Here is a 23,086-nt window from a genome sequence, read left to right on the forward strand (position 1 = left end):
TAAGTCCCAGGCAGAATTTTTTCTTTTGCTTTTAGGCTTGATCTATGGAATATTTGAATGCATTCTATGCTGAAAAATTAGATAGTAATTGGAAGTTGTAGATTTCTCTTCAAAGGAGGCAAAAAAGGACGCAAAGTTAATAAGAAACTGAACAAGTTGCATGCAGATACCTTTTAGTATTATTGTTGACTGATTTATATACCTATCAATGAACCTTTTTAATGTTCAAAAACATATTTCTTTGTTTATGATTTGAAATATTCTATATTGGGAGTTTGCATAGCAATAGACGATTGCAATGAAAGTTTCAGACGACCAGATAGTAGTTTCTGGATTCCCATCTGCAAAGCAGATGGTTTGGTTGTCATTTCGAGGTCACTTGTCTCTCATCTATATCGAGACCAAAAATAATTCCCTTGACTGTATTCGTATTTCTATCGTGAGGCAATCGGAACCTTTAAAAGAAATCCCAAATAGTTTTCAAATATGAATGATTTTTTTGGCAGCACTTGTGTTAATCAGTATTTGTAAAAACCATCACCTCATTCAGTGATATGATGAAATAAAACACTTGTAACAGCTTTGTAAACTATTTTATGTGGAACTCTTACTGTATTTAGTTAATTAGTTGTGGTCAAACACAAATAATTCATATTTCATCAAATATTCTTCCAGGATCAGGTATCCCAGAAATGAAAACAATTCTGCGAGGTGTCGCTTTGAAAGAATATCTAACATTCAGAACGCTCATAGCGAAAGTAGTAGGACTAACCGCTACATTAGGAAGTGGGATGCCCTTAGGTAAAGAAGGTCCATTCGTCCATATCGCCAGTATAGCAGCTACACTGCTGAGCAAACTTGTTACTGGATTTCAAGGAATTTACGAAAACGAAAGTAGGACCACGGAAATGCTTGCTGCAGCATGTGCCGTTGGAGTAGCAAGTTGTTTTGCTGCTCCGGTTGGAGGTAAGTATCAATTTCTACTAGTTGATAATATGAAAGGAAGAATGTTATCGAATTCAACTGGAAAACTTTTGAGGATTCATTTTCCATAGTTATTTTTGAGGTTTAATTTTGTCATCAACCATTTCGGGAAAATATGTTTCAACTAATCAGATTTCATTATTAGATAAATGAACAAGCACTTCACCCAATCACCAGAAATATAACGCGCGTCAAGAAGAGTATTTTGATTGGGAACAGTGCTTGTTTTGGATTTATACAACGCCTGAGTTTCCAGTTTCACTCTCTGTTTTTTATTAATTTTTTCATTTACAATTTTCATGATGGTTTGTAAAAAATAAATGTTTGTTACAGTCATCTGCTGAAGATTTTCCAATATTTTTCAAATTTGTTGGCTCTTCTCCAACTACAAATGATAAAAATGAAGTTGATCTCTTTCATTCAATACTTTTGATTGCTATTTTTTGGGAAAGAAAGTTTTTGGCTTTCTACTACTCCATCTGATACAAAAAAAGGGATGAGAGAATCTTCCAAAGAAAGGAAGGAAGTAATCAATTTTAAAATAAGTAACTCTATACATGGATGTGTAGATCATGCAAAGAAGTACCTTTCAGACACAAACTGAAAGAAAGTCCTCCTGAAAGAAAGAAAAAAAAAATTCTTTCGAAACAAATACTTCTATATGAACACTGAATTATACAGAAGATACTTTTCTCTACTCAAAAATTAATCTCTCTTAAAAATATAACCCCTTCAATTCAAATTTTGATTGCTAGTTTCATCAGATACAGGAATAGTTCATAACAGAATATATAATGTAATATGAAAATCGAACATTAATATTTGTAACTATAATCTATGATGAAGAGTCCAATTCCTTGGAAATTTGGAAAACCTCCGGATTGGGGCTTCACCTGCGTAGACACAGTTGTAACTTCTTTACACCTTGCCGCTACGTCTAATTCCAATGAGGCAGCTGCTATTATTGCAAAAAAATCAAAATTTTGGAAATAATCCATTTTGCTACCTATTGATTTTCAATTCAAAGTATCGCCATTCAAAGGGGTAATGCCACTTCGATATTGGGTACCGTCTACTCGAAAATTAGATGAAATATTCCTAAACTCACTAGTCAAATCAAAATGTCCTTCAATTAACCAAAAATGGAGTAAGCAAATTGACCATTGCCCGATTTTCTCAGAAGATGCAGAGAAATAAGAACAAGTTCTGAAATTTTTATTTTCTCTACTATCTAATTCAGTTTCAAGCATTTTAACTTGAAATTCCTCATCCCGCTGGTATGATTATGGGGAGAATCATCGCATCCGTGATTACTCGGGAGAAAACAGCAGTGGCGAACGTATCTTCAACAGCTACAACAAAATTAGACCAGTGATACATTTTTCAGTCAGAACCCTTAGACTTGAAGGGTTGAGAAATATTGACAACACCTGTTTCATGGACAGTGTAATCCAATGTTTATCAAACACGAGATAGTTACTGGAATATTCGAAAAAGGATAAGTACATGAAAGATATCAATACTAGTATATCTAGTATGGAGGGTGCTTCAATCAAAGCGTTCGCAGATGTTATCAAGAAATTGTGGTCAAAAGATTATTCTGATATAGTAGTGAACACAATCTCCTTAAAAAGTCAGATTCAGTGTTTTGTCCCTCAATTCATGGATCATGCGCATCAAGAGGCCCACGAGGCCCAATCTCCGTTAAGATCAACCGATCTTAACGGAGATTGACGAAAAATTATGCGACAGCAAAAAGCACAAGAGTCATCACTCCCCATACCACAAAGAACTGACCAATTGAGTTTATCACAATGCTTGGATTCCTTCACAATAGGGGAAACTTTGGATGGACATGAAAAACGGCGTTTAAAGGAATGAAAAAAAAATCCCGAAGATTCTATTAACCCAATCCAAAAGATTCTCTCTAACAGAAAAATTCAGAGACAAGTTGAATGTTGCCACCAAGATACCTTTAAATGAATTAGATATGAGCAATTATACAGCAGACAATGAGACTCCTTGTTGTTATAATCTATATGCACTTTCGAATCATGGGTTTACTTACAGCGAACATTATACTGCAGACATCCCTACATTGGCACGTGCCACCAATACAATGATTCACACGTGTCACCAATTTCATCAAAATCGCGTGTGGGTGGAGATGCATACATACTCTTTTATGAAAAGGAAGAAACGAGTTCGCATCTTTAAGCGTTTTTAAATATTATTTTTGAACTGTTAATTTCAATATTATGTCGTATAATTTAATATAGACTATAAGTTATTATCATTATTCTGACATAAACATCAACAACCTCAGCCATAACTAGATGATAATATTCACTTGAACTTGTACTTGAACTATATATTTTCCACCGTAAGTTTAAAAAAAATCTATGTCGGTTAATTAGTCTTCAAGAATAGGACGTTCCTTTATATCGGAATTTTAAGAGTTGCTATCACTTCTGCTATGATCACCGGTGGTCAACACTACATGGTTTCACGGCTTGAGTAATGATGATTAGCTCAACTTGATGAGGTGAAAGTGTCAGAAATTAAACAAGATCTTGGTATAATTTGAAAATTCAAAATGTTAAATAGTAGCCACGTCTCTCAAATAAGTATAATATTTAGGAGTGATAATATATCAAGCATACACCGGACCCACAGTTACTTATGCTACATTGGTGTAATAACCAGGAAAATAACTCATATCAATGCAGCTCTAGAGGTAAAACCTAATTTTCCAGAATGGCATTTCCTAGATATGAGGGAAATATCTATAGTTTTTTTCTATATTCTCAGATTCATTTTCATCATCATTTTCATTAGTTATGAACTTTGTCAATCAGATGTGACATTCTTCAGATGATAAATCATATTAGATTCAAATTCATAAACTGGAACTGGATTGTGGATGAATTACATAGACAAAATTCGGAGGGCAAAGATAAAATCATTCAAAAAAGTGGACCAAATATTATTAACAATAAATAAAAGTATGAAACGCTTCCGCGTTTCTATCCAAAATCGCCTTGAAAACTGAAGTTTTATTATTCTTGATGTATCTAGTATAGCATGTTTGATATAGGAAAAAAATTATAACGAAACTCAAGAGATTCCTTCGTCAATGAAATTACATTATTTTTTGTTATTCTAATGTACTCACTGAACCTTGTTCTTCATGTTTCATATTTACATTTTCATAAAACTGACTAAAAACAAACCAAGTTAATGTCTTTTCTAGGGGTACTGTTCAGCATAGAAGTAACCACAACTTATTTTGCTGTTCGCAACTACTGGAGAGGATTTTTTGCTGCTGTGTGCGGAGCCACAACGTTTCGTCTCTTGGCAGTGTGGTTCCAAAGGGCAGAGACGGTCAGAGCAGTTTTCAAAACTAGTTTTTTCATGGAATTTCCTTTTGATCCACAAGAATTATTCGTTTTTGCTCTAATGGGGTAAGGGTATTTATTTTAATAGGATGGATATATACTAAGTTGATGCAGTGGCACTTTCGTTTCAGAGCCGTGTGTGGATTAGGAGGTGCATTTTATGTGTGGGTACATAGAAAATATGTCATGTACATGAGGAACAATAAACTCATTAACAGTTTTTTCAAAAAGAAGTAAGTAATCCAGTACCTATTGTTTGATCAGTATTATGATCAGTAAGATCATTAATATCGGCTGCGAGTTCAATCATGATGAAATATCAATTGAATTTGTTGCTTCGCACAATGAATTCGGTTATTTATACAACTTCAAAAACTTAGTTCTTGTTTCAAAACCTACCAAATTTTGATAATAAGAACATTATATCAAGTTCAAGAACGTAGCCAGGAATGTATTTTAGCAGATGAGGGGTCAAGGGACATGTTCGAACTTTTATTTTCGGTTTCTATAATATCTCCTTTCCCTCAGGAACTTCATCTGGGCTTTAAATTAGAAGAAATGAATTCGTATTTTTCATTATTAATTGATTGACATCAGATTGAAGACTTCGAGAGCCAAAATGGGGACTGAACATAAAAAGTCAGATTCTCCTGAAACGTTTGGAAATTTTATGACATAGGAAAGCCTCAGTAATTGAAAAAAAATGAAGATAAAACTATGATTTGGTTCAGTCAATTGAAATGTGTGCATATCATTAATTTTAGAAAATTTGCCAAGCAAATGAGTGACCCCAGATCGAGGAATTCTATCTTTAATTATTGTATTAGAAATCATTTGCTTCGGAGCAAATTTATGAAAATTATGAAATTGCACGCATTTTGATCGATTGAGTTTGGTGTAGAAGATATATATGTTGAGCATATTTCCAGAAAAAGAAAACAATAATATGAACTTGAAAAACTTAGTTTCAAAACCCATATTTTAGGATTCATGTGAAGTATTAGCTCAAATGTTCCTGAAATTCAGGCGATTATCCAGATAGTAAATTCCTTCGTGAAATTAAAGAGTTTTGTCTTCATTGGGTTAATCAGAATTTTTTCTTCTCGAAATACGGCACGACCAACCTGTCGTTCGAGAACGAATGATTGTATATCACAGTGTCATATGCACATTCGTTCTCGAGAACATAGGAAAGTCGTGGGTATACAAGGAGTAGAAGTGCGGTGACAAGCAGGGCCCCCTGCGGGGCACCTGCTTTAATTGAATAACTTTCAGATGTGGTTTAGTCCACTCCTACGCGAAAAGCTCGATAGTTCCGCATGCTTCAAACAATCCGGATAATGTTGCTGTCTGATAATCGCGTTTATGATGTGTACTAGCTGTACGAGACCCTTTCGCGGCAGGTTACGCAGTAGAACTGTCTCAATACCATTAATGCCTGGGGCATTGTTCTTCCCCAGGGGCTTGATGGTTGTATTCACCTCCTCAACGTCTGTGATCCACTTAAGTAGAGTCGGCTCCGGTATTATTGGAGGCGGTCTACTTCCTTACAAACGACAATCTTGTGCGAGCTAAGGATTAACGAGGTCCTGCATTTCTCGGGATGGACGATACGCAGTGAAAATCCATCGTCCGGCCATTGGGCTCGAACGATCTTTCCACATAGCAGTTGATTAGTTGATTGATTGATTGATTAAAGTACTCGTATAACGGACCACTCACGTTAATAACCGGCTACAGTCCCTCCTAAGAGGTAGGCGAGGAATCTGCCCAGTAAACACGAAAATATCTCTGACAGTAAAAAAATTACATATTTTTTTATAACTCATATAAGCGTGTTTTTCATATTTCATGAATTGCATTGAACTCAAGGTTGAATAATAGATTTTGATGTTGCCGGTGTAATCAAGGTTCCATTATAATCAAAATATTATATATCAATGCAAGATATTTTCTTTTGTTTTTCAGTCGTTTTTTATATCCAGCCATCGTTTCGATTATGGTTTCGACAGCATCTTTTCCTCTGGGGACGGGTCAATTTATAGCAGGTGATCTGAATACTCACGATCAAGTGTCGTCGCTTTTCAGCAATTTCACATGGACTAACATTAACTTGACTGTTGTTCAAGGAGCAACTTTGAATCACTGGGTCACTGAATGGACTGGAGTGTATGTGAATTTGGCATGTTATATAGTGTTTACGGTAAGAAAAGTCGAACTTCATATAAAATATTTCAAGTGCTTGTTAAATAAATAAAAATTGAGTTGATATCTCACACCATTCTCAATCTACTAAGGAAAAACTAACATATTCTAGAATAGATGATAGATTAATAAGTAAATCAGATTCCGGCAATGCCTACTCGAACAATTCTGTGACATACGGATATGAAAAGCAACAATGTATAAATTGAAACGGCAGATATTAGTTTTTCCTTTTCTGCTTTTCCGGCTTATTAGAGAATATACTTGTTCTTTTTCTCTTTTCGGAAATTCCACCTATTTTTTTTTCAGAAGATGGAGTAGCAGAAGGCAAAAAACTCTTTTCTTCCCAAAACTAATATCTCCTGAAAAATATTTGAAGAAAATAACGCCTGCCGCCACTGGTAGCCATAAACCAATTGCGACATAGCTAAGAGCGCGCGAATGCATAATGTTCGCTGCCGCTCTAGACGCAGCGAGAATAATGCTACCGATTCCGTTGAAACTCCGGCGAAATTTTCTAGCGCATTCGATTACGATATATAAACGCTAGCCGCGAGCATATTGACATAGTTAAGTGGAAGTTACAGTGCGGTTTGCGAAACGATCTAGTGAGGTGATAGACGTTCGAATAATAGTTGAAGTTTTAGTTGAAGTGTTTATTGTATTTGAATGTGAAATGAAGTTAATTTTGATTATTCAGTGTAGTCAATTATTGGTCAACCCACGAGGAAAAACGTAACAGTACTGACATCGTGACATGAGCAGATTTGTCTCACCGATGACATAATGTCTCAATGTTGTGCAATAAACGTTTGGTTTTCGTCTTCAAAAGTTCAAACAGTGCTAACTTCGAGAAGTACATTTTGAAGGTGTTAGATTTCTATGTATGTGAAATTGTATAGCTATTCTCTTCCATTTATTGCGTAGTGTAGTTTTTCTGTGTATGGGTATCTGTGTATCTATTTGAATTTTACAACTTATGTTTGGAGAACAGACCGAATGAAAAAAGTGTTTTTCATGTAATTCAATGTTCATATGAAAGTACGTTTTCCTTCACGTAGTATAATAGTAGTTGTTTCGGGAGGGATCTTCATGAATAACAATATCGCAAGTTTTGTGTGTTTATTCTTGCAAATAATCACATTATTTAAATAAATTAGAAAAAAAAAACTTAAGAATTATAGGTATTATGAAATAAACATTTATTTTCACGAATTTGTTCAATAAACTTTTATGTATTCAACTTTGTATGACGTATCTATCTACCATTTTTTTTATAAACTTTCTAGTAGCAAACTTTGACGCATCCAATCAAATAAGAAATGAATTGAAGTCAGTTGTCAATTGAAGAAAACTATACCTACTCAGAAATCTATTATAAATTAGAGATTGTAATTAACAAAATACACCAATCAAATGAAAGGCTTGTTCAGTTCACATCACACGCCATTATTACGAAATATTTCGAAAGTAGTACAAAATGTCAAAAAATCGTCTGCTAAACGGCTTCTTATTTTGCTGACTAGATAATCAGCCGCTGAGAAGGCCCTTTCGGATTCTACGCTAGTTGCAATCACAGATCCCAGGCAGTCATGCGCAAACTGTAAAAGTTCGCTTTTTGACCCCCTTGGGCTCCTTGGAATCGACCAAGATGGATCTGAGTTTGCGTCTGTGAAATAATCAGATTATGTTGGGAATGCATGCTCTCTGAAAGTAATTTAATTTTAGTTCCAAGTTCCAAGTTCCACTTGGTACTAGCATACCACCAATGATAATTTTTAAAGGCAAACGTTTGAAGCCTGAGTTATATGATAATTTATCACCGGGATCATTAGTAGAAAAATCTGCAAAAGGTTATATGACAAATGAACTGTTTAAAGAGTTTTTGAAGCACCTAGCCCGCTACAAAACTCCAGGAAAGTGCCTCTTAATATTTGACGGGGCAGCTTGTCACTTAGATCTATCCATCGTGGAAGTTGCAGATTCACTCGACATAGCATTGTACTGCTTACCTTCCAATACAACCCATGAACTGCAACCACTTGACAAAGCTGTCATTTGAACACCACTGGGATTCAGAAGTTTTATTATTCAAGGAACAAAATCCAGACAAAAAGCTTACCAAGGCACGCTTCAATATTATACTTACTACTGTCTGGTCTAAATGTATGACACATAGTAACATAACAAGTGGTTTTAGAGCGACTGGTTTGTATCCATTTAATCCGCACGCTATTCCTGAAACAGCCTTTGCTCCATCTGTATTGTCAGAAGCTCCAGCTCCTGTACCAGACGTTGTAGATGTAGAAAATTCGCCACCTCACGTCCCATCTAGGCCAACAGCTTCCGAGACACCCCAGACATCGACAATGTTATTTTCAAGTCTTTACTCTGATTATCGTATTACTATTATTTTATGGATCTCAATTACCAAATATAAGAAGATTATTTCATTTATTTTTGTAGTTTAAAGTCTTAGGCCTTAATATACTACCATAGTTTAATAAGGCCTAAAGACAGTGTTTTTTAAAATGTTTAATTTTAACTATGTTTATAGCAGAAGTTGCTATTTTTCGTTTTTAATTAATAGTGATTGACATAAATGTTTAATAAACATTAAAATTTACTGATTCGTTTAAACAGTCTTTGATTTATTTAAATTTCCGCTTAGCTAGGCCTTATTGGCCGCACCTACCTTAGTTCAGATCAGCTTTCAGGCCCAGGTCGATCAAAGCTCTGCTGACACATAGCTTGATTCTATCGGATGAAGAAAACGAGTCTGCTTGGCTCGACCATCGAGCCATTGGTCGGCCGAGATCTCACGAAAATGATATTACATGATATTGCATTCCCTAATCAGCAAAGAGAGTATTCGAAAGTTTATTTACAATTCAATTGCTCTTATTTATTTCTTTGGAAGATTCCCACATTTTTTTTATGAAGGTGAAGTAGAAGAAAGCCAAAAACCTTTTCCCCCAGAAATATAATTTACGTTTAATTGAACTCAATACAATCAATACACCTTCTTCTGTTGAACCCAAATTCAGCGAAGGTGAATCACATATACCTTCATCCATTTATACCAAGGCAATGAAGGTTAATACATTTTTTTCGAATTCTTTCTAATCCTCCATTAGAGAATGTCGATTACTAGCCCCCGATAACTTAAATAACATAAAGGGAGGTCATTATTCGTTAACTTCGTTGCTATTTTTGTTGTTTCTTGTCAATTTTCCTCATTATGAGGACCGAAAGCAAATACCTAATGTTAAATTTTTTCTCAAATAAAATGTTCATCATCGGATTTTTCAATAATAAATGAACCAGTTTAGGAAATATAATGAAAAGGGATAGAGAGAAAATATATTCCAATGATGTATCACATGACCTAAAAAGGCAGTATGGGATAAATTCCAATTTATTAGTTTATAGCTAGGGCTATTTCATATTAATATTCAGCAATTTTTATTCCTCAAACACTGCTTTTTGAAAAAGCAGCAGATGCTTTAAAGAAACTGCAAAGGATATGACAGCATTTTGGAGTATACGGCACAAATATTGTTAAAAAAATTTCGAGAGAATTGTGTGCCTGGATATTTTGAACAGTTTGCTTTAAAGTTTTGATCCACTCATACTCATTATGATGGCAGTACCACAAAGTGAACCATTTTGAACTAGACTCTATAGCCCTACTTCTTACAGGTAATCTATTCAGTCAAATAGTTCGTATAAAGGCACTTGGCGTCAGAGAGCGACATGAGCTGTTCTGACAAAAGATAAATAACTGATAGTTTTGTTAACCATGGAATAATTTGTATATAGTAAACCAAAGTATTCATTGTATGAAAAATGTGTGTCTGTTTTACTTTTTGAAGTGATAACTTCTTATGGAAGAGTAAACCGCTTCGTTACCTAACGCGTAACGGCGCCAGTTTGACTGACTTCCCTTCCTCTCACGCATACGTCAGCGGAATGCAGACTCCTACTCTCTCGTCGGGCAGATGCTCATTGTTTAGTGTGCGTTAGACATATACTGTTGACAGTATTATGAAAGTATAACTAGCAAGCACGTAATATTCTTTCTTCCACTACCAACCTGAGAAATTGCTATTATTTACTCCATTCCCCTAACGAGAATTAATATTTCTCACCATTGATAAATAATGATAATAAAAAAACACCTAGGTAAATAATGAGAACAATTCTATAATTTTAACTTCAGGCGGGGTACACATCATCTCTAAATCATCGTCACTTGAATTTTCACCCATTTTTCAATTAATTATATTGACCTCGGCGCTACGCGCCTCAGTATATAAAAATGCTTGGTAAATGATAGCTCACTTCTCACCCTAGGTATATAATATACTATTATTATGTAAAACGTGTCCTAATTTTGTGTATGTACATTATTAGTATCATTATTCAATTCTACAAAAGTGACAGATGGCTTATGATAGCTATTATACATATACATACACAAAATAATCAATAAAAGATTTTATTAATAAATAACCTTTCCATGCATTATCATATTAATATAATATGTGTGATTGATGACTTGTTTACTTTATGGTAATTCATGATGACTCAAATGAAATGAATGAAAAACACTTTTGTCTAAATACCACTGGTAAATTTTATTTATAGAGGGTATAAAGTTTTATACTTGATAATGGGGTCGAACCCGAAATCGGTCGTATAAATAAAATCTAACAGCGGTAGATATTTAGACAAAAGTGTTTTTTATTCATTTCATTCCACATATTAATATACATAAAGTTCAAGTAATAACCCAAACTTTTCTCAAGTTAAACAATTTCAACATTAAATAGTTCAACTTAAATTAGTTTAAGTTAGCACTTCTGTCAGGCGTTCCGAGACGCACACTTTTTTTATTCAAAATCATGTACTTTCATTTCCAAATGAAATAAAAAACTGTCAACGTAAGTAACGTTTTTTAAAAAGTTGTTCAGACACATTATGTTCGATGAAGTAACTTGACTCCTTTGGCCTGCAGAACGGAACAGAATTTATCGAATGGGTCATCATTGGCTGGCCCTTTTATGAAACAATTGGTTACCGAGCACTAAGGACTTGATGCGCGACACTGAATTGAAACCTTTCGATACTTATTCTACTATTTTTTAATTTGCAGTTCATCTTTTCCATTATTTGTTCAACGGTTCCAGTTCCCAGTGGAAGTTTCATTCCCGTATTCAAAATTGGAGCAGCATTCGGAAGAATAGTTGGAGAATTGATGCACTGGTGGTTTCCAAATGGTTGGTATATATTTTTTTTAATGTGATGATTTCTTTTTTTCCTTTTAAGGAATGCAATATGGAGGAAAAGTAGCCACGATTGTCCCTGGAGGATATGCCACAGTTGGTGCGGCAGCTTTCAGTGGATCTGTCACCCATACCATTTCAGTATCTGTGATTGTTTTCGAAATGACAGGGCAAATCACCCACATAATTCCGATAATGATATCCGTGTTGATTTCAAACGCTATAGCTAGTCTCCTGTCGCCCAGTATCTACGATAGTATAATTCTGATAAAGAAACTGCCGTATCTTCCAGATCTACTTCCAAGTAGTAGCGGTATGGTAACAGATAATGTAATTAACTAATGAACTACGAGTTTCTTTTCCAGGAATGTATAACGTTCATGTAGAAAACTTTATGGTTAGAGATGTGAAATATATTTTCTATACGATGTCTTATAATCAACTGAAAACTCTTCTGAAAGAAAACAGGAGGTTACAAAGTTTTCCACTAGTAGATAGTCCAGAAAGCATGGTCCTACTGGGTTCCATTCAGAGGTTACAACTAATTCAACTCATCGAAAAGCACATAGGAAAAGAAAGAAGGCTACAGGTGAGTTAAGATAATATTTGTTCATTAACTGAACATTTCCCGTGAAATTACCTACAGGCGAGTAGCGCCTTTCTGCAGCCACTACTTGGGGAGAGAGAGGCATAGTTCTAGATATACAAGGTTGGACTATTGAACTGGAGAACGAAAAATCTCAATAATTGTAGCGTTACCAGTATCAACCTTTGGAAATAATAATTTACATGTACATTCGCATATATGTCAATAAAAAAGTAAAACCTACCAGAAATTGAGGCAAAACCAATTATAATTAAATCAAATCCTCAAAAACATATCTGATTATGATCATTCCCATTTCGAATTTTGTTTTTTTTTTCAATTCCATAATTGTAAACCATTTAAAGCGGCATTAGGACTATTCATGTAATTTAAACAATATCTGACATTTATACAAAAAAAGCAACTTCACGAGGCTTTTGAAAAAAATTCACAGTTGTACCTATAGACAGCTCAGACGCAGCTATGGAAATCATTAACGATGAATTAAAAAGGGCAAAAAATCAGCTGAAGAACTCTGTCTGAAGCTGAATTCGGATAAACCTAAAACAGTTTTCTTTGGTAATGAAATTAATAATTTTTTTTTGAGAAATAACATAGTTATTCACATACCCCTTACAAGTAAGTGACTCAGCTAAAAATTTGGGACTCACCATAGATTCTGATATGCGTTTCTCCCAGTACATCAAAAGTCTGGTAGGTAGAGCTTTTGGATCACTTGAGGTCATTTGGAGTTATCGACATATTCTCAATTATTGTGACTTCTTTTACGGTCCATGCCCAGCAATCGTTGATCAATTGCGAGTTCAAAAGATATATACAAAATAGTTGTTGTAGACACATTTTTGGAATAAGGAAATTTAAACCCATCTCTCATGATCTCATTGAATGTAACTGACTCAATATGGAAAATAGAAGACGAATTCACTCAAATGCCTTCGTTAAAAAACGTTTGAATAATCCTGACCCACCAAGCCTGATAGGTTGCTTCACTCCTCGATCTCCAATCCATTCAAAGAATGTCAGAAACAAGTCTACCTTCACCATGCTCAACAGGACAAACTCTTCAACCACTCTACACATCACATATTATAAAATTTACTTCTTTTTCAAACTTTTCTCATAAGTATGCACTCTTAATTACCGAAACAATGTTATGCGCCATATCATATAACCTGTGTAATCTCTCTGATAATGAAGCAGTCAACCATTATTTAATTATTTGATTCACTATAATAAATCTCTTTTGGCACGTTAAGTAGAATAGCCACAGCTAGACTTCGCCATCAGTCTCATTATTTATTTATTACTATTTTTTATTTATCCTCAATAAAAGACAAGTTATAATTGTTATTGTTTTCACCGTAGTTAATATTATTATTATCATTATTGATATACCAACAGTTCATTAGACATTCTTCTTATAACTATGGCGCCAATGTTAAATATATTTCTAACAGATTTAATAAAGATGGATCCAAAACGTTTGTAAGAAATTTTCACTACTGTTGAACTGTTAGATTTAAATATTCTACAATTCATTTTGTACAGCAGTAGTAACATAAATTAATTAGTTAATAATAAAATTCTAGGTAATCAGCTAGATTTCAAGAAAAGGTAATCACAATATCAATTCTAGGTAACCAGGTAAATATTAAGTAATGAGTGGTTATTAACGAATGATTCTTGGAACTATAGTTGATAATATTGCGGAGACAAAAAGCAAAAATCAAATTGAGAATATACAAATTATGAAGAAAAGTGGCCACTGTCTTCATTGTGTTGAAAATAATACAGAAAAATATGTTTTACCTGTTCAATTTATGGATGACACTCCAAATGATTCTTCACTTTATCTTCAACCCGTATCGGATCGGTGAACGAAATTATAACTGATCTCTGAACTCAAAAACCTCTTTCTCATATTACAAATAATTGTGTTTCATGTGGTAAGATTCCAAAACAGTGGAAAGGTACTAAAGACAACACTATCCCCATTCATTGTGAAGAATAATTTGATTACAGACAATTTGGATTTTTTTGAAATACTGAGAAAGCTATAAGTAATTCTTCAGAACAAATCGTCATGGCTTTGAAGAGTCATTCAAATGCATAGCAATTTTTCTTGACTTGTCAGAAGCCTTTGATACGACTTCACATAATAAACTGCTTAGTAATCTGGAATACTATTAATGGGATTCCATAGAAGGTATACTCATGCGAAATTTAAATTTCAATACTGCTTTTATGAGTCGAAAAATTCAAATACAATATTCACTAAAATTGTTACCGCTGTGTACAGGTGGCCGCCATAAGACAAAGAGAGGCCGAAGAAAAGGCTATTGAGGAAGCTCTAAAGAGGGCAGAAGAAAGAACTAAAAGGAGGCCATCCAGATTTCAGGTAGTTCCAGCGCCAGACATGCTTCAAAGACAGTCATCAGAGAATAATCTTGATCAACCAACATACAATCCTGTGTTCGGTTCACAGCCCAAAAAATCGATTCTTAAAAAGACGAACTCATTTACGTTGAAGGGTTTCACGCCATTTGTGACTACGAGTCCAGGAAGTACACCTTATACCACAGTAACAGGAGCAGAAAGCAGAATAAGATCGGCATTTGAAGCTATCTTCAGGTGAGAAGGTAACGTAGTGGAGTTTTATTAAAAACTTCAATGACTACAACTAGTGGAAAAATTAGTCTGAATGGTCAGTGATGTAGAGAGTTGCTAAATGAAGAATATGATTTCATACTTTAATATGATTGAGATTACAGATAAGTCTACATTACGAACTTAGATTTAGGAATGTCGCATTTCATCTGAAAACTCATTATTGGTAATGACTTCTCCATGAAATAAAACGAAGTGAAAAGTGTATTAGGAAGTTCAATTTTGAAAACTTTTAATTGTTCTTGAAATATAAATTCCTATGATTTAAGTAACACCAATCTTCATTTTCTACTGTTATCATTTTATTCTGAGATAGAATAAGAGTAAATTCAAAATTGAATTTGTCTGATAGAAAATTAATAATTATCATTGTTTCCTAGAGACACATTCACTTTTTCTATCACTGAAACAGTTTGAAAACAACACACCAATTCTTCACAAATACTTGGTTTCTTAATGAACATTTTTTGATCACCTCTATGAAATCTTCACAGGGATAAACCACCGGTAAATCTAGAAAATATTCTTCATAGTATAGAAGATTCCCTCATTTTTTTGTATCAAGATGGAGTAGTAGAAAAAAATTAATCACTCCTAAAAATATAACCCCTTCAATTCAAATAAGATTCCTCTTGGCTGAAATTAAATCAAATAGGTGAATGAATGTCATTACGATGTCATCGATGACATAAGCAGATTAAGCTTATTCCGTGACATTAAAAATCGTAATTCATGAATGAAGTGTGTGTATTTTCTATAATGTTATCCAATTTGGTACTGAAGAGCCTTAGGGCAAGTGTCTTACGGCGAAACATCGATGTGTACCAGTGAGGATGACAGTGTTCCATGTAAGTGCAATTTGTTACCATTAATTTAAAGTAGAACTCATGTGAATAATATCTGATTTTATTCCACAAAGAATTTTTGAAATACAAACTGAGTAGAGAAAAGTACCTTCTGTATAATTCAGTGTTCATATAGAAGTATTTGTTTCGAAAGAATTTTTTTCTTTCGTGTAATTCAATGTTTATATGAAAGTAGGTGTTTCAGGAAGACTTTCTTTCAGTTTATGTCTGAAAGTTAGTTCTTTGCATGATCTACACATCCATGTATAGAGTTACTTATTTTTAAATTGATTACTTCCTTTCTTTCTTTGGAAGATTCCCTCATTTTTTTTGTATCAAGATGGAGTAGTGGAAAGCCAAAAACTTTCCCAGAAATTAATCACTCCTGAAAATATAACCCCTTCTATTCATTCTTCATAGTGTTCTGAAAAGGATGTCACTTGGATCAATATTGTTATCGATATAGGTACCCGTCTTAAAATAAACAGAATATTTTTGTTTAGAGAAGTTCAACAAATATGAAAATATATCTCAAAGCTGTTAACCATCACGTTACATTTCATTCAGAACTGTTCTTTTTTTCAAGGAAATCGGCTCAACTTCAAGACGTTGAAGGCAATGCAGAAAGTCAAGAAAGTAACGGCCAAATAGTTGCAATGAGTCCCATTGCACTAAAGAAGGTTCAACTGGTAATTATCAAAAGTTTTACTTCACATTAAAAACTTCAGTTTTCATTGGGTTGTATTACGGATATGTCTCAATAACTTTTGATGTTTCAATAAGTGAATGTTAAGGAAGAATAAATTCTTAATTATGTGAGGTATCTCATACTCATAGACACGCGTTCTTTTCAAGATCACTCCGCCTGGAAAGTTCAATCCAACAATGGCTATAATATTCCAATAATACGGCGGTATGATATTTGTTTAAAATTAGCAGGACTATACAACTCTGAAACTGTTCTTTCCTTTTCCAAATGTAATTCTCCTCTGATTTTCGAGAAATTTACTAAATTTTGCTAACTTTAGGTAGAATAAGAATGGCGTTACTGGGGTAACGTCATATTGTACTTTTAATACATCATAAATCAATTAACAATCTAAATTTCAGTCATGAGTTTTCATTTCATCCAAGAACATATCTTAATTTTCATTATCACAAGCTTCTATCAAGTTTCAATAATAGTCTCACTGTTAGTGAAAAGTGGATACACTCTCAGTGTAGAAGCTATTTTGAGGTTGTCCAAGCCATTTCATTAGACAACTTCCATATCTTTGAGCAAACAATTTAAATACAGTTATTACAATAAATTCTTGCACTACTTCCTTTTTCCGGATAAATTAACTAACTTGGCAAATGGGTGTTCTATTAACAAAATATGTATGCATTTTAAATGAAACTGTTTTTCATGAATATATTAGCACTATTGATAAACACTATTAGGACACCCGGTATACATAATATAGTTATAAAGAGATTTATGAGTGAGTACAGTACACAAAATGAACCAAGGCCGGTCAAAAGTACCGCCTCTCAATTGCCCCCAAAATTCGTATCATTTAGAACCCATGATTCAATTATATTACCACCTCAACACGTGTAATCGTCAACAAGTGATCATCTTCAAGAGGAAGATCAAACACGTGTCGGGGTGTTAAAATAAATGTTAAGTGTTGGAAAAAACTCCAGTAATCAGGGCCGTAGCGAAAAGAAAAACCGGGGGGGGGGGGGATGGAATCCAAATTTTTCCAACTCCACCAGCAAAATTTCCCAACTTGCGAAGAACTGAAAGCCGAGGGATTAGTTACTACTATAATATATTAATTTTCTTATTCTTATATATATATATATATATATATATATATATATATATATATATATATATATATATATATATATATATATATATATATATATACCGGGTGTCCCACATTTTATGTGACAGGCAATATCTGGTTTGTTGAAGGAGATACACAAAAATGTTTCATACAAAAGTTTTAGGAGTTCATGAGAGCTATATTTTGATATAATTTTCAAATATACAGGGTGTTTGGTGTAGGTGCTACAGACCAAAATTCCATTTTTTAAAATAGAACGCCCTATATATCATTACATATTCAGATGCTACGTTAAATTCTGATATCATTTCATGTTTGGTTTTTGAAATTCGGTTACGGCGTTGTTGAGTTATGGCACTTTTCCTTAAATATAAAGTTTCAAAAAAACTTATTTACTCGTACACGAATCCAGTCTATATCTTTTATTAAATTGAACTAGACTACTACTGAATACAAACCATTATTCTCACCTCTACGATACGATATCGATATCAGTTGAATATAATATTGAAATTCTTGAGAATGTGACTAACTTGAGGGTGAATTGCTTTATATTGCACAATTTCATCAAGTAGCTTATGCTTGTTGATGCCATAGTAACAAATGTTGTTGAATTGTATCTACTTGTCAGTTCGATTCAATGATTCTTTGCAAAACAGTAACTGTGTTCTTTGTGCGAAAACTACAGTATGTCTTTCGCGTTTAGTCCAAGTGATTGCATTAATATGTTATTAATTTTTGGGGAATGTCAGAAAAACTGCCGTCAAGCACAACGTCTATACCAAGAACGTTTTCCAGACAGACCCATTCCGTCACGAAGTACTTTTTCGAGAGTTGTAGAAAAATTGCGAACTGGGTCATTTCCTTCTACTTTAAAGCATCGTCATCATACGAGATCTGTTAGAACTGAAGATTTAGAGATCAATGTGTTGGCTTATATTATTATTCATCCACATGATTCTATCCGTACTCTTGCAGAAGAAGTCGGTGTGAGTAAATCTAATGTACAGAGAATTCTGAAAGAAAATAAATACCACTCATTCAAAATTCAGTTGGTACAAGGTTTGAAACCCACGGACTTTAAACGACGACTTGAATTCATTGCTTGTATTTAGGTAATATTACATGAAAGTCCTAACATATTCAGTCAAATTTTGTGGAGCGATGAATCGCGATTCCACAATAATGGAGTTGTAAATCGACATAACAGTCACTATTGGTCTCAAGAAAATCCCCACTGGGTCCACGAAAGTAATTTTCAAACTACTTGGGGTATTAATGTATGGTGTGGATTGTTCAATGGCCGCATCATAGGACCTTACTTTTTCAATGAAAATCTCAATGGATTGCGATATTCACATTTTCTAGAAAATGATTTGATCCAGTTGATGGAAGATATTCCCATAGCAGAACGACAAGGAATTTGGTGGCAACAAGATGGTGTTCCTCCTCACAATTCACAGGTTGTTACTGAATATCTGGATAGAACGTACCCAAATAGACGGATTGGTAATAAGGGTCCAATTCGGTGGCCGGCTCGTTCCCCAGATTTATCACCGCTTGATTTTTTCCTATGGGGTTATTTAAAAGATATTGTTTTCACTACTCCCCCTTTGAATGTGGATGATCAGAAAATGAAAATTCGACTAGCGTGCAGTGATATTACGCCTGATATTATAAGAGCGACTTGTACGAGAGAAGTGATTCGACGTTTCGAAGCCTGTATAATATCTAATGGGCATCACTTTGAACAATTTTTATGACTCATTTCTAGGTACCTACCATTCTTATGAAATGATTTATCAAGTTATATTATTTACATTGTTATTAATTAAAGATTTGTTTTCGAATACACCTCTTTCAATTTCGCAATTGTTTCATATTCAAAATGATTCCTGACTGAATTCCACAACTCAAAATTGAAACCATTACTTCGAACACCCAAAATTTTGACTAATTTTCATGTGATCTGATGCAGAGAGAATAATTGTATGAGATATTTTTAAAAATAATAGTCGTTCTCAAGACTTTACATTTTAAGCAATAACTCAACAACGCCGTAACCGAATTTCAAAAACCAAACATGAAATGATATCAGAATTTAACGTAGCATCTGAATATGTAATGATATACAGGGCGTTCTATTTTAAAAAATGGAATTTTGGTCTGTAGCACCTACACCAAACACCCTGTATATTTAAAAATGATATCAAAATATAGCTCTCATGAACTCCTAAAACTTTTGTATGAAACATTTTTGTGTATCTCCTTCAACAAACCAGATATTGCCTGTCACATAAAATGTGGGACACCCGGTATATATATATATATATATATGTATTCTTATATATTCTTATAAAAATGGAAATTATTCTACTTTGCACCAAGGTTTGTCTTCCACCATATCCACCATGTATAGGAATATTCAATACAAATGAAAGGAAACAACACTTAAATAATATTGTGCTTATTGTTTTCTACTATAATTTTTTCTATCATCACGGCCCGAAATTTCCCAACTTTTCCAAGTCGGAAAAACAGCGAAAAGTTGGGAATTTTTCAAATTGTCACTTCAAAATTTGTGGACTGTTCAGGACTGTTTTCTTACTTGGGAGAAATTAAACTTTTTTGAAAACAACTCAGAATTCTCTTCAAGTTATGCATTTTGGGAAATCCCAACCTTCTCCTGGTTCTTTCCCTTTTTTTATTACCTCTCCTTTTCTTTTCTCTCATTTTCATTTTCTTAATATTTATTCATTTGTTTACTATTAATTTTTTCTATCTTCATGGCCCAAAATATCCCAACTTTTCCCAACTTTTTCCCAAGTCGAAAAAGCAGGGAAGGAGGCTCCCCCCATCCCCCCCATGGCGACGGCCCTGCCAGTAATATTAACACTGTCCGACGTTTTGTTTTCGAACTAAGATAACATATAATTTGGTGTTAGTATAATTGAATGCTAACTGACGAATCTTCTTTCACCTTCCTGTGAGTCTGAAGAAAAGTCTGCTACTATTCCACAGGGCGATCAATTCCAGAAATCCTTGAATCCTTACGCTTTTATTGAATTCCAAACTACTGCGAAAAGGTAAGAATGAAAGTATACTGTCACAACATAATGCGAAAATATAGTGATAAAAGTAACACCTGGGCTGAAAAGTCCCAGACCTAAGAAAGAAAAAGAAAACGCTTTTTTCTTCAAAATTGGATTTATTCTTCAACGCAATCTCCATCAAGAGCCACACAATCATTCCAGCGCCGCTCTAACATTTCAATATGACTTTTGTAGAACAATTTATCTTTCGCCTCAAAATAGGCCTCAGTTTCAGCAATAACCTCGTCATTCGAGAGAAATTACTCACCGGTGAGCATTTTTTTGAGGTCTGCGAACATCCAGCAGTCGCTGGGAGCCAAATCTGGCGAATATAGTATATGCAGGAGCAATTTGAAGCCCATTTCATGCAATTTTGCCATCGTTTTCATTGATTTGTGACACTGTGCATTTTCTTAATGAAGCAGCACTTTGTTTTTCTTCAAATGGGGTCGTTTTTTCGCAATTTCGGCCTTCAAACGCTCCCATAACGCCAAATAACTGTTGATGAATATTACACCACGCACCTCCCAAAATACCAAAACGATGATAACCTTTCCAGCCGATTGTTGTGCTTTCGGGCGCTTTGGACGAGGTTGGCCAGTTGCTCTCCAGATGACAATCGTTTTTTAACTTCGGAGTGAAGTGATGGATCCATGTTTCATCCTTGGTCATATATCGGCGCAAAAATTCCAGTTTGTTATGCTTAAACATAGCCAAACACTGCTCAGAATCATCAAGACGTTCTTGTTTTTAGTCAACAGTGAGCTCGCGCGGGACATAGTCAAATGCTCATGCAATATAAAGCTAACACGTTCTATCGATATCTTTACAATGTCAACTAAATTACACAACTTCACTTTTCGATCATTCAAAACGATTTTGTGTTTTTTTCTATGTTTTTCGGTGTTACTGCCTCATTTCGAAGTCCACTGCGTTCTGCATCATCGTTGTCTCTACGACCATGTTTGAAGTCAGCAAACCAATGTTTGATTGTTGTTTCTGATGGAGCAAAGTCCTTATAACACTTTTCAAGCCATTGCTTCGCTTGAACCATATTTTTTTGAAAATAACAAAAGTATGTCACTCTTAGCAAAACAACTCACAAACTTATGAGTGGAACATTATGAAATTTCAACAGCTTTCTTTCGAAGGTGAAAACTAACTGAAAGAGCGGTGAATGCAATAAGACTATCGCCATCTATGTGTTAGGCCCGAAACTTTTCAGTCCATGTAGTATACTATCCCAGGAAAACATTCGATCAAATTCTTTTGGATTTTGGCTGGTGAAACGTTATTGACAGAAATTACTAAAACAAACTTTCCATGCATAGGTATGGCAACATCAAGATTTTGATATCAGTTTTAGGATTTCTGATGTAAACAAAATATTGGAATTCTTTCCAAATAATCTATGCTAATGTAGGTAATCGTTAATAGTGAAATATCTACTTCATCTCTATGAATTTTTTAATTTTTAGCCGAGTGAGAGGGTTTGTGACATGAGTCCAGAAGACCAAATCAAATGGGAAGAAGAGCAAATGCAGTTACCGGTTGACTTCTCTGCTTGTCATATAGATCCAGCTCCGTTTCAGCTAGTAGAAAGGACATCCTTATTAAAAGTGCATTCCCTCTTCTCGATGGTTGGGGTGAATCATGCTTACGTAACTGCAATTGGGAAACTCGTAGGTGTGGTAGGTTTAAAAGATTTGAGAAAAGCTATCGAAGATGCGAATAGTGGAAATCTTCATTCCACCAGTACTGACACAACAGCTCTAAGCAATGGAAAAATAAGTGCCAGCGATATCAAAGATTCCCTAGAAAATGTACATGAAATAGTAAAAGATTCCAAAATGTGATATTTATTTTTATTGCCGTTATAAATTATTACAATACGTATCGAATAAAATTGTTTGAATAATTGGTGTCCATGTTCGTTAATCAGTTAACATAATAAAACACTTTACAGTGAATAAATTCACTATATCGATTGATTCTGAGTTGAATATCACACTAAGATACATTAAATATTCAAAACAGGAGTTTGGGCTGAAATCGAAAGGTTGGTAAGACTTGCTTACCCAGAAGTACCTGATAACTTCACTGGATTAGCGTCCATAGTTTCATCGACGGGGTTCGTGACACGGAGCTGCAGCAGTCGCTGA

General features: G+C 34.3%; 1 protein-coding gene across 6 annotated transcripts in view; it reads left to right on the forward strand.

The window, feature by feature from the left end:
* The window catches only part of ClC-a (chloride channel protein 2), a 61,528-nt gene extending 38,686 nt beyond the window's left edge, over positions 1-22,842 (forward strand). For 5 of the 6 annotated variants that reach the window (XM_074184397.1, XM_074184400.1, XM_074184398.1 and 2 more), the window contains 10 exons: positions 676-966; positions 4,238-4,448; positions 4,514-4,615; positions 6,351-6,585; positions 11,746-11,869; positions 11,919-12,188; positions 12,241-12,464; positions 14,782-15,113; positions 16,581-16,683; positions 22,403-22,842. In XM_074184397.1, coding sequence (XP_074040498.1) covers positions 676-966; positions 4,238-4,448; positions 4,514-4,615; positions 6,351-6,585; positions 11,746-11,869; positions 11,919-12,188; positions 12,241-12,464; positions 14,782-15,113; positions 16,581-16,683; positions 22,403-22,780 — 2,270 coding nt within the window. In that variant the 3' untranslated portion in view covers positions 22,781-22,842. Of the gene's footprint in view, positions 1-675; positions 967-4,237; positions 4,449-4,513; positions 4,616-6,350; positions 6,586-11,745; positions 11,870-11,918; positions 12,189-12,240; positions 12,465-14,781; positions 15,122-16,580; positions 16,684-22,402 lie in introns of all 6 variants that reach the window. The other variant, XR_012467838.1, reaches the window with a different exon arrangement.
* Positions 22,843-23,086: the final 244 nt, after the last annotated feature.

The sequence above is a fragment of the Leptinotarsa decemlineata genome, unplaced genomic scaffold (assembly GCF_025532065.1).
Source record: "Leptinotarsa decemlineata unplaced genomic scaffold, Ldec_3_MD MMD2_tig00026354_RagTag_RagTag, whole genome shotgun sequence".
Classification (NCBI taxonomy): Eukaryota; Metazoa; Arthropoda; class Insecta; order Coleoptera; family Chrysomelidae; genus Leptinotarsa; species Leptinotarsa decemlineata.